General features: G+C 41.7%; 1 protein-coding gene across 1 annotated transcript; it reads left to right on the forward strand.

Annotated features, from left to right (window-relative positions):
* The first annotated feature begins 200 nt into the window (after nt 1-200).
* Nucleotides 201-1226, forward strand: LOC138955017 (uncharacterized). The gene is made up of 2 exons (XM_070326740.1): nt 201-427; nt 482-1226. The coding sequence occupies exons 1-2, from the start codon at nt 201-203 to the stop codon at nt 1224-1226; spliced, it is 972 nt and encodes a 323-aa protein (XP_070182841.1).
* The last annotated feature ends 11853 nt before the right edge of the window (nt 1227-13079 follow it).

Below are 13079 nucleotides of genomic sequence, written 5' to 3' on the forward strand. Positions count from 1 at the left end.
TCAGGAAATTTCAATTTTGATATAACTCCACATACGTTCAGCGATAAACAGGAAAGAACATTATTTTTACTACTAAGTAAATCCACACTATCACTCAAGGAATCACTTCCAGACATATCACTACCATATGCGTCGAACGCATCAACCACGTCAACGCTACCCATACTAACATCATCATCACATCTATGCTCATTGTCAACATGCACATCAGACACATCATCAGCACCAAGCAAAACATCACATCTATTTTCATTATCAACATGCACAGCAGACACATCTTCAGTACCAAGCAAAACATCATCACATCTAATTTCATTATCCACATGCACATCAGACACATCATCAACAACAAGCAAAACATCATCATCACATCTATTTTCATTATCCACATGCACATCAGACAAATCATCAGCACCATCAACACCAAGTGACACATCAACATTCACCTTTCTCTCTCTACCTTCATCCTCACCGCACATAGTCTTCTCTCCACCTCCCTCTTCATCACCACCAACGCGCAAAGTCCTATCTCCACCTCCCTCTTCATCATCACCACCATCGCACAAAATATTATCGCCACTATCTCCACCTCCCTCTTCATCATCACAACACAAAGTCCTCTCTCCACCTCCCTCTTCATCATCACCACTCAAAGTCCTCTCTCCACCTCCCTCTTCATCATCACCGCCATCGCGCACAGTCCTATCTCCACCTCCCTCTTCATCATCACAACACAAAGTCCTCTCTCCGCCTCCCTCTTCATCATCACCACTCAAAGTCCTCTCTCCACCTCCCTCTTCATCATCACCGCCATCGCGCACAGTCCTATCTCCACCTCCCTCTTCATCATCACAACACAGAGTCCTCTCTCCACCTCCCTCTTCATCATCACCACTCAAAATCCTCTCTCCGCCTCCCTCTTCATCATCACCACTCAAAATCCTCTCTCCACCTCCCTCTTCATCATCACCGCCATCGCGCACAGTCCTACCTCCACCTCCCTCTTTATCATCACCACGCACAGTCCTCTCCCCACCTCCCTCTTCATCATCACCACGCACAGTCCTGTCTCCACCTCCCTCTTCATCAACAGCGCGCTCAGTCCTACCTCCACCTCCCTCTTCATCATCACCATGCACAGTCCTACCTCCACCTCCCTCTTCATCATCACCACGCACAGTCCTGTCTCCACCTCCCTCTTCATCAACAGCGCGCTCAGTCCTTAGTCCGACTCTCACTTTCTCACCACCACCACTATTCGTTACACTGCCACCACCTCCCTCATCTCCACCATCACTCACGACAATGCCCCCTGGGCACCCCTAGCGGCGAGGGGAAGGACTCCCCCCACCCACAGGCAGTGGCTGCTCGATGAGGTGGGTTAAACCAAGGGCGGCATAATCCACCCCGGTCACACCCAACTTGAAGAGATCGTCGGGGGTTTCCACTGCGACTGGCCTTTGACGCCCACCCCCGGACTGGGACTTGAGGGAACAGTCGATCTTGCCTTCGAAGGTCCACGCCTTCTCCACCTTCTCCAGTCTCTTGACGTAGCCGAGGAGTCTTGCCCGTAGTGGCGTGACGTCATCGTTGATGAAGACTCTTTTGAAGTTATCTTTTGACTGCAGGCTCTTCTTCTTTGCCATCACTTCATTGCGTTTCCTCCTGGAGACAAATTTCACGAGGATTGGCCGAGGACCTTTATTCCCCTTGCCTACTCTGTGAACTGCAGCGATGTCGTCAGGCTTGACCTCCACACCCGCTTCTTTGAACACGTGTGTCACCTTCCTCTCCACCTCCTCCGCACTCTCACTGTCCGACTGTGACACACGAACACTCTCCCTTCTAGAATACTGCTGAAGTTTATCATTTTCGTAAGTGAGATGACGTACTGCAGCAAACAAGCGCTCTTCTCGCACCGATGGTGCCGTAGACACAGCTGCTGCCACTCTCTCCTCCACTTCCTTCACTACCCCTTTCATGACCTCTCCCACTGCCACCGAAATGGCAGTTGCCAGAGCTGGAATGAGTTTCAATATAGGGTCGTCACTTTGACCCTCGGCTGGCTTGAAAATCGAGAGTGCGTCAGTTACGCGAGAAATAATATTCTCGTGCAACGAAGAAGCGTCAATGGACATGTTAGAAACTGCAGCTTGAGACTCTTGGTTATCTGAACAATCTTGATCACACAAATCAATCGCTTCACTCCTTGCCTTCTTAGGATCTTTCTTTCCAGAGAACGGTGAAAATAAAGCTCTTTTGGCTCTAGTGAACCCAGACACCATATCCATAGCCAGACTGCATAACCGTCCTTAGGCCTATGCTATCATTCTTGTCAACACGCACACCCCGTGTAACACAAGCAGCCTATCATACACACAGGCCGCTGAACTGTAGTAAAACAACTCAGTGATTGAAGGCGGTTGAACCGGTCAGTATCCAAAATGTCAAACAACGACGAATAAATGCACACAGACAGTCAATAAGCTTTTGCTAGAATGTTCACACTACCTTTAGCACCACGTTTTCAAACTATCACGCATTGGAATTGTCAATTTTAGTCCATTTTTGAGAAATAATCCCTCTGCTCAGAAATCACGTCTTCCATCCCCAAGGGGCAGCACTCTGAGGTAAAACGGGCAGGGGTTCGGGGCCTGGAAACGATCAAGCGACGCCGCTCGAATACTGCTTTTGGAACACCTTAGGGGCAAATTATACCTGCGCAGAGTCAGCGGCGCTGCATGTTGCGATAGGGATTATGACGAGTACTTGGCCTTTTTTCTTTTCACGCAACGTGGAGCGTGTTGGGGAAAAACAAATACCTCAATAACCTGCAGTGCGTTGTCTGTGCCGCTGACTCTGTGCAGGTATAATTTGCCCCTTAGGTTAGCGCGCACTACTCTAATTGCCTTGTGGTAACTAAATGAACAGCAGGCGCTGTTCACTTATGCAAGCGGGACAAGAGTTGTGTATCGAGGCCGTGGAATATCAGAGTAGGCCAGATCGAAGCTCTTGCCTCTTCAAAACCACACACAACTCAATGGGAGTGCGAAGGGTTTGGGTCTAATGAACTCTACTACCAAGATCTCTGAGAATGCGAAGGGGTTTACGTTCGAAAACCTTACTACCAAGATCTCGGAGAATGCGAGGGTTTAAGTCCAAAGAACCTTACTACCAAGCTCCCGGGGAGTGTGAAGGGTTTGGGTCCAGTGAACTCTACTTCCAAGATCCATGGGAATGCGAAGGGTTTAGGCTCGAAAACCTTACTACCAAGATCCCAGAGAGTGCGAAGGGTTTGAGTCCAATAAACCTTACTACCGAGCTCCCCCTTTGTATCGTTTTGATGACCCCGAGTGACTCTCAAACAGGGGAGACGCATGTTTCAGGAACCTTTCGGCACCTTACTTTCTCATACGTCCCACGAACAGAAAAGAGAGAATGCTGAATGTCCTACAGGCTAAATATTTCGCCTCTTAATGACATGATATGGGTTATATGATAATTTGAGATTTACGCCCTCACTGCTTTTGATGTATGCGTGTTTGGGTGGTATCAGCCATCTGCACTTCGGGCAGAATGACCGAGGTCTGTTACGTACCGTTGTGGTGACACGGGGGTGGGACATGGCTTCCGTCTCTGGGTCTTCACATGAAGACCCGTGTCCGTCCCGGCCCGAATTCGAACCTGCGACTTTCCGATCACAAGTCTAGTGCATTACCAACCGAGCTACCGGACCCCCTGTCTCCCGAGCACCGAAAACCATGGTCTTTTATAGCTAACGGGTCTTACTCCTACGTCACAGCTAACGGGACCAATGAAAATGCCGCTCCGGCAGCACGGGATAAAGGGGAAGGGAGGTGGAGGGCTCCGAGGCTGCAGCCATTCCACAGAGATAATTGTTATAGATATATCTCTGTGAGCCAGCCTCATCACAAACTGAAACCAAACTCCCTCAAAAATATGCAAAAACATAGAAAACTACTAAGAAAACTAACATGAAAAATGCTGTACAAACACATCTCATTAAACGACAAACCTTACAACGTATCCGTAGATACAAACCGCTCACAGGCAGATAAAAACGCAGACAAACTGCAAAACTTCCGATTACAAGTTGTCTCTCAAAGAGCAATTATGTCACACATACAAAATACTCCTTCCTTCTCATTAGCACAGACAAAGAACACGTACTCTAGACGCTGACATCAAACGGCATATCCATGCCCATAAAACCCCACAAAAACAACTCGTGCTCAAAGCACTAACTGCCATTGCCACAATAATAACTAGTCGCGTAAGGCGAAAATACAACATTTAGTCAAGTAGTTGTCGAACTCACAGAATGAAACTGAACGCAATGCAACGCAGCAAGACCGTATACTCGTAGCATCGTCAGTCCACCGCTCATGACAAAGGCTGACAAGAAGAGCGGGGTAGTAGTTGCGTTGAGAAGGATAGCACGCTTTTCTGTACCTCTCTTCGTTTTAACTTTCTGAGCGTGTTTTCAATCCAAACATATCATATCTATATGTCTTTGGAATCAGGAACCGACAAGGAATAAGATGAACGTGTTTTTAAATTGATTTCGAACATTTAATTTTGATCATAATTTTTATATTTTTAATTTTCAGAGCTTGTTTTTAATCCAAATATAACATATTTATATGTTTTTGGAATTAGAAAATGATGGAAAATAAGATGAACGTAAATTTGGATCGTTTTATAAAAAAAATAATTTTTTTACAATTTTCAGATTTTTAATGACCAAAGTCATTAATTAATTTTTAAGCCACCAAGCTGAAATGCAATACCGAAGTCCGGGCTTCGTCGGAGATTACTTGACCAAAATTTCAACCAATTTGGTTGAAAAATGAGAGCGTGACAGTGCCGCCTTAACTTTCACGAAAAGCCGGATATGACGTCATCAAAGACATTTATACAAAAAATCAAAAAATAAAAACGTCCGGGGATATTATACCCAGGAACTCTCATGTAAAATTTCATAAAGATCGGTCCAGTAGTTTAGTCTGAATCGCTCTACACACACACACGCACAGACACATACACCACGACCCTCGTCTCGATTCCCCCCTCTATGTTAAAACATTTAGTCAAAACTTGACTAAATGTAAAAACCGTCTGCACACGGGCAAATCGGTTATAATCTTTGTACATTCACACCTCCCGATGATTAACATAAAGTCTACATTCTACTGAATAAATGGATACATATGTCGAATATACGAATGGAGGGAATATCGAGGAAAAGAGAACTAAAGAAAATAGAGAGAGAGCGCGAGAGAGAGAGAGAGAGAGAGAGTGTGTGTGTGTGTGTGTGTGTGTGTGTGTGTGTGTGTGTGTGTGTGTGTGTGTGTGAGTGTGTGTCTGTGTGTATGTCTGTTTGTGTGTGTGTGTGTGTGTGTGTGTGTGTGTGTGTGTGTGTGTGTGTGTGTGTGTGTGTGTGAGTGTGTGTCTGTGTGTATGTCTGTTTGTGTGTCTGTGTGTGTGTGTGTGTGTGTGTGTGTGTGTGTGTGTGTGTGTGTGTGTGTGTGAGTGTGTGTCTGTGTGTATGTCTGTTTGTGTGTCTGTGTGTGTGTGTGTGTGTGTGTGTGTGTGTGTGTGTGTGTGTGTGTGTGTGTGTGTGTGTGTGTGTGTGTGTGTGTGTGTGTGTGTGTTTGCGTGCGTGCGCACAAGTAGAAAACGATAAGCACAACAATAACAAAATAAAGAAGAAGAAATAAAAGAAAGGGAGGGTGAAAACCACTTCAGTCCTAACTCAAACTTCATAAAACCGACTGTAAACCCCAACTATTCTCCTTTCTCAATTATCATCAAAGTCGATTCTAAAACCAAAAGGGACATTACACACTGCACCTAAAAAATATGCTTAAAATACTCTCAGAAAAGTCAGGACAAACAAAATCCTCAATCATTATACGAAAGTAACTGGTGCCAGACTCTTAGCCAATTAGCCGCCATCTTGGACGCCGCGGGGAGTGGGTAAAGTAGACAACGGTGGCAGTGCCGCTGCCCGTTTTCTGGACTCAAAAGAGATTACGCGACTGACAAGCATGAAAACGATTACCTGGCCTTGGTGGCAAAGTTTTACTAAGAAATAGAGGAACACTCCGAATCTGGGCGTGCAGTTTTCGTCAAGTTTAGGCAGCCTACTTCCCCAGGTCTCTGCCGGTGCTAAAAGGGTTCTAGGTCAACCGTGGTTGTCTTCCCTCCCGAACATTTAGAAGGCACATATAGAGAAAATAAAAGAGAGACCCAAAACAAACGTATGTGCACTGCACTTTTCTCCACAAATGTATAAAGAAAAAATAGTCTGCGTATAAAGCAGTGAGGATCTTTGATGTATGCAAGTAGGGAAACATCCCGCATTATTACCATTTCAGTGCTCCACGACTATTTAACCAATCAAGGATTGCTCAAATGTGAACTGTTACGGCCGGAATCTGCTTATATCAATAACACATTACGAAAAAAATTAAATCGATTTCCTCTCTGGAGAAGAAAAACAAAGGCACCAAGTCAGGGATAAATGAGACCCGACGGGAAGTAACTCCTTTTACCTGAGTTCAGGATACATCTTACCATGTTAAAATACCGAACAACCAATTGTTTCGGTGGGTTGGTGGATACAGAATGGAAAGGCATCACCCACCTTCTCCAAATGCCATGTTATGCGCAACTGGCTTGAAAATTGCATAGTCAAAGTTGGCAATAATCACATGAAATTGAGTACTCAGTTTACGTTAAATGTAGTTTTACATCACTTCCTTACTGTCTGTTGTTGATTATGAATAAGTTACTTTCTCTTGCACAAGAAAATCGAAGCAATAGAAATAATAAAAGTCAAGTTCAACTGAAGTGAGAGGGAAACTTTTCACTTGTTCATAGTCATGAAGTCGGGTGAATGATTGGGGTCACAGTAGGCCTTGTTCAATCTCGTCTGAATTCCGCTGTTACGTCTAATTCGCAGGATCGCTTCGGTAAATATTTGGTCAAAATGAGCAGGTAATAAAACCGTTATTTCTAATATGCTGACTATTAGCAAATGAAAACAGACGTGTCTCGAAAATGACATCGACATTCGCCTTAACGGCTCATGCTGATATCCATTGTCTCGACTTGTCTGTTATTACTTGCTAATAGTCAGTATATCATAAATAACTCACATAAATGCCTGGTCAGTTCTGCGATAGTGACTAGAATCGTTTTCACGGGAAGGACTGCGCTTTTATCAAGGTGTTGCATCAGCAAAGAAAACCTTTAAGTCTGACTTATGTTCGCACAAATTAAGATTTGATTCTGGATATTTTGGACATCAGAACAGTGGGATTTATTTTGTTATTTTCAATTAGCAAAAAACACATCACGTTCACTCAAAACACTAATTTAAAAAGATTGAAAGATATTTGGGATAACGGAGATATGATTCCTTTTAATCAGCTGTGCACAAAGATAGGATACAGTCCCTCTAGATTTTTTGAGTACGGCGCAATGAAGACCGCTGTGCGAGCAAGCTTCGCAAAAACACAGCCAGCCCGCGAGCAGGCGAACACAATAATGACCTTGACACGCGGAACCCTGTGATCACTAACCCTTCCGCGAGAAAGTTTCGCATGCTGATAGTCCAGTCTAAAGCGAGCGAGCCTTGCGCTGTTACATTTTGGTTACATAAATATCAGGTTAAACTAGATCACAATTATTGGCTGTTAGCAAGCGAATGTACAAAAGAAGAAAGATTGAGATTGTTACAATGGAAAATTTTACATAATATTTATCCCACGAATATATTATTAAATAAAATGAAAATTAGAGAAACAAAATTATGTACATTTTGTAAACACATTGATTATGTTGAACACTTTTTTTGGGCAATGTGAGAAGTTGACGAGCTTTTGGGAAAATGTTGTCCATTATATTTTTAGAAATACAGGATTAAATGTGCACCTCTCAGAACACGATGTCTTGTTTGGTTATCAACCTAATAATATATGCCAAAATAATAAGGTAATTAATCACATTATTTTGATTGCAAAAATGTGTATTAGTAAATATAAGTATGGTGACAGATACGATTTGAATAGTATATTGGAAAATGAAATGTACATTAGAAGATTGTGAGTACTGTATAAGTCGAGACGAGGTGAAGTTTGTTCATGGAATGTTTGATAATTTGGAAAAAAAAGGATACATTATAAATGATACCACCACCATCATTACCCACCCCCACCCCCCGCCTCTCTCTCTCTCTCTCTCTTTCTTCCTCTCTCTCTTTCTCTCTCTCTCTCCCTCTCTCTCTCTCTCTCTCTCTCTCTCTCTATCTCTCTCTCTCTCTCGTCTGTCTGTTATGTCTTAATGTTGTATATATATATTTATACTTGCCATTTATGATACATGTTGAAGGGTGAATGATGATACATTGTAGACGGATGCATGTTACTGATTAAAAGCCCCACAATGATGTGCTTGGCAAATACAAAAAAAAAAAAAAACTAATTTAAAAAGATTTTAATTTTGTACCACTCCCCAAGTACACTCAATAAAATCAATAATTCCTCAGTATTTGCATTTATTACTACCTTAATTTTCATTTTATTCTAATTCAGCTTAGTATTTGTCGGATGCAAATTCTCAAACTGCAGTGATCGCGAATGTTTTTCTTTCGTTCAATCATGCGCAAATATCCTCTTTTTCTTTCCAAATCCTTGCCGCAGCAATTCGGCATGACGGCTTAGCACCAAAACGGAATGATCAAAAATATGAGGAAATTACAAATGATTTAAAGACCCCCCAACCCTACCCCCATCCTTAAACAAAAGTGTGGAAATAAGCAAGACAGGATTGTACAGGGTGACCCCCCCCCCCACCCCCCATAAACACACCCACCCACACACACACACACACGCGAATAACTTCTTCACCTGTTAAGTGAATTGCTTCATATTTGGTGTACATTGATTTCAAATGATAAATGAACAGTTCAGTTTGCCAGAATATCTACGCCTTCACAAAACGTAAACATTGCATTCTCCAAAAGATTACCGTTTCTATTTTGATCAGCAACAATGGCTTTGAATGTCTCCATGCAAGCAACTGTGCTGTCATTCTGATAAGCATCGCTCCACGGCTATTGCCAGTTGTCTCTCTGACCGGACGCTACAGTCCTACGCGAATCTATCAAAACAAGAATAAGAGTTATATCTCCCATATGTTTTTCGCGAGCACTGATCTAAATTTGAAATCAGTGTTCGCGAGACGAAAATGATTGCAGATTGGCCGACTTCGACTGTGATCTCCGTTTTGTTCTTCACAGTTATGATAAAGACATCGTTCTAAGGTCAAAACAAGTCGACATTTTGGGACTGCTGCCGGAAGGAGACCGTAATATATGATTTCATCACTGTCAACTGGTTACAGAAAAAATCGTCTGCTCCAGTGAGCGCCGAAACCGAACGGTTGATTATCACAAGACACTTTTGCCATATTTAGAGTTGTTTGCACAGTAAATACAGCCGCGAAAAATAGCTCGCTTGAAACTGTCTTACATATCAATTCCTTTGTAATTTAAAAATAAAATCATTATCGACGATCGCGAATCTGCTTATATCAATAATACATTACAACAAGTCGCGTCAGGCGAAAATACAACATTTAGTCAAGTAGCTGTCGAACTCACAGAATGAAACTGAACGCAAGGCAACGCAGCAAGACCGTATACTCGTAGCATCGTCAGTCCACCGCTCATGGCAAAGGCAGTGAAATTGACAAGAAGAGCGGGGTATTCGTTGCGCTGAGAAGGATAGCACGCTTTTCTGTAGCTCTCTTCGTTTTAACTTTCTGAGCGTGTTTTTAATCCAAACATATCATATCTATATGTTTTTGGAATCAGGAACCGACAAGGAATAAGATGAAAGTGTTTTTAAATTGATTTCGAAAAAAAATGTTGATAATAATTTTTATCTATTTAATTTTTAGAGCTTGTTTTTAATCCAAATATAACATATTTATATGTTTTTGGAATCAGCGAATGATGAATAATAAGATGAACGTAAATTTGGATCGTTTTATAAATTTTTATTTTTTTTTACAATTTTCAGATTTTCATTTTTAAGCCACCAAGCTGAAATGCAATACCGAAGTCCGGGCTTTGTCGAAGATTACTTGACCAAAATTTCAACCAATTTGGTTGAAAAATGAGGGCGTGACAGTGCCGCCTCAACTTTCACGAAAAGCCGGATATGACGTCATCAAAGACATTTATCCAAAAAATGAAAAAAACGTTCGGGGATATCATACCCAGGAACTCTCATGTCAAATTTCATAAAGATCGGTCCAGTAGTTTAGTCTGAATCGCTCTACACACACACACACACACACACACACACACACACACACACACACACACACAGACACACACACACGCACATACACCATGACCCTCGTCTCGATTCCCCCCTCTATGTTAAAACATTTAGTCAAAACTTGACTAAATGTAAAAAGCTCTAAATATGTAAAAAAAAAAAAAAAAAAAATGAAAATAAATCGGTTTCCTTACCAGACAAGGAAACTCAAGGCATCCTGTCAGGGAGAGAATGAGCCGAACTCTTTTTGACCTGAGTTCAGGATGCTGTGCTGTAAGAAAATAGAGATTACACAACTTGATGTTCTATTTATAACTCACGTTGGGAATTTCTTTGTTTAGTGGAGCACTTACGGCGGTCGAGGCAAGCCTAAGAGGTAAGACCCCCGTAAGTGCCCCTCTAAACAAAGAAAGTCTCTCGGGATTCCCAACGTGAGTTACAATAGAACATTGTGTAATTTCTTTAGTACACTGTTAATGCGGTAAGACGTGTGTTGTTATGTTTTTAGACACATCACTGTGTCTGTTTACATCCCATACAGGGCCTCGACGCCTAATCCGGAAGTCTGTGGTCAATGGGTGTGTTTCGTACATCCGAGATTGAATGTAGTCCAATCATTTGATGTCATATTTGTCAGCTTCTGTTGTCAGCTGTGCTCTCACCTTGACCACCCTATTTCCTATGCTAAGGGAAACTCTCCATGGTGGTTTGTTTTCTGTGGTTTCTTGACTACCCAAAAAGAACTTCTCGCCCTGTTCAGAGTTAGTGAGATTGTCCAGTGTTTGCTTGTGTGGGGAGGTTCACTCTCACACTCAAATTCGAACAGACTGTATGACGGGGTTCATTGTTTCATTACAAACCCCATGTAGAACTAGCACGCAATGGCCTGAAAACAAAATACATCTTCTTCTTCAGGAAACAACAAGTCATGAAAATAGGCAATGAAATCAAAGTAATGTTATAAACAACAAGATCAGAAGTATTTACATAATTATTCACAACACCATAAGTACTAGAGCAAAGAGTGACACAACACAACATACCGCAGTCCAAAAAACCAAAACATGAACAAACCATGACTAGAAAGTCAAATGCAAATTACACAACTAAGTTCAAGTCGCTATCAGAGTTTCTAACACAACAGAACACAAGCTTATAGAAAGGTAACGTGTACAGTGCAAACTCTCAATCTCATTCCTCACAACATCACCGACAAGTTACTTTATGCCATGACCACCAAGGGACTGTTGGGTATGGGTTGTACATCAAATACTCTAGCGCCTAATCGGTGAACAATGACCAACCAAACAAACAAGAACAACAACAAATAAACAGTGCAACAACTAAACATACGAATAACGACAAATCAAACAAGTAAACAAACAAACTGACAACTAACAAACAAACAAACAACCAAGCGCAAATGACACAAAAGGATTCTAGTATAAAGAATACCAAAGACCTACAATATATATACAAAATAACAAAAGTCCTGAATGGACGAAGTGGCACTAAATATGTTCTGACCAAACTGTACACCAGTTTCCTACCACAACAAGGGAGGTAACAAATGAGGGTAACATTCTTCAAAGCACAAGACTGGTGGGAGATGGGAACACACACAGAAATACACACACATGCACACGACAAACACCACAAACACTATCACCTCGTCTCGATTCCCAGTCTGTCTGACAACTTGACTAAATGTAAAAGAAGTCGCGCAAAGCAAAATGTATACATTTAGAATGCAGGTGCATGTACTTGATTAAAGGACTGGATTTCACACGGAATATATTTCATGTACGGTAAACATTTTTAAAACAAATGTGCAAATTGCATCGTCTGTCGACCAGTCACAGAAGCAAACCTATACACCCATACATTCACCACAACCCTACTCGTCTCGATTCACAGTCTATCTTAAAATATTATGTAATACACGACACCCCCTATCCACTTCCAAAATCAGACATAAAAGGGAAGAAACAATAAATGACAATGACAATGACAATGACAAATCTTTATTTTTCGAGGGTGACAAGAATAAGCATAGATATGCTTTTTTGCATCTGGCCCTCGCCCTAAAGAGGGACTAAACTATTTTACTATAACTATGACTAGGGAGGAAAAAAAAAGGTTACATAAAAACATTAATGGTAGAACATATAAGTTTATGTACATGAAGCGCATTATGCAGAAGCATTGTAGATCATAAGGTAGTGTTCAAAATTGGGTGTAAAGCAATGAAGATAAACGGAAAGTAACCCAACAATACATTACAGAGCCAAATCTTCGTGATTTTGTCACAATAAACCATAATTCCGATAATGAACAACTGTATACAAAGAAAACATACCAATCAAGTTTATTTGTTCATAGAGTTCATTAAATGGAAAGAATATTTGGTTCTAAAAGAATCCGTGTTGGTGGATTGCCGCAGGGCGTCCGGAAGAGCGTTCCAGAGGCTGCTTCCTGAATAAACAAGACTTGATTTAAATAGGTCTATCCTAGGAAGAGGAGTGTTTAGTTTTATAAAGTGGTGCGAATTCTTCAAAGAGAACTTTGAACAAATGGTTTCGGGTGCATTTTCTGTCATAATTTTATGCATCATTATTCCTTTGTTGTAATTCATTCTTGACTTTAGAGATAGGACCCCCATGTTGATGTAGTCTGAGTCGGTGAGAGTAGTCTGTTTGAGTA

This window comes from Littorina saxatilis, unplaced genomic scaffold, assembly GCF_037325665.1.
Source record: "Littorina saxatilis isolate snail1 unplaced genomic scaffold, US_GU_Lsax_2.0 scaffold_1698, whole genome shotgun sequence".
NCBI classification, from domain to species: Eukaryota; Metazoa; Mollusca; class Gastropoda; order Littorinimorpha; family Littorinidae; genus Littorina; species Littorina saxatilis.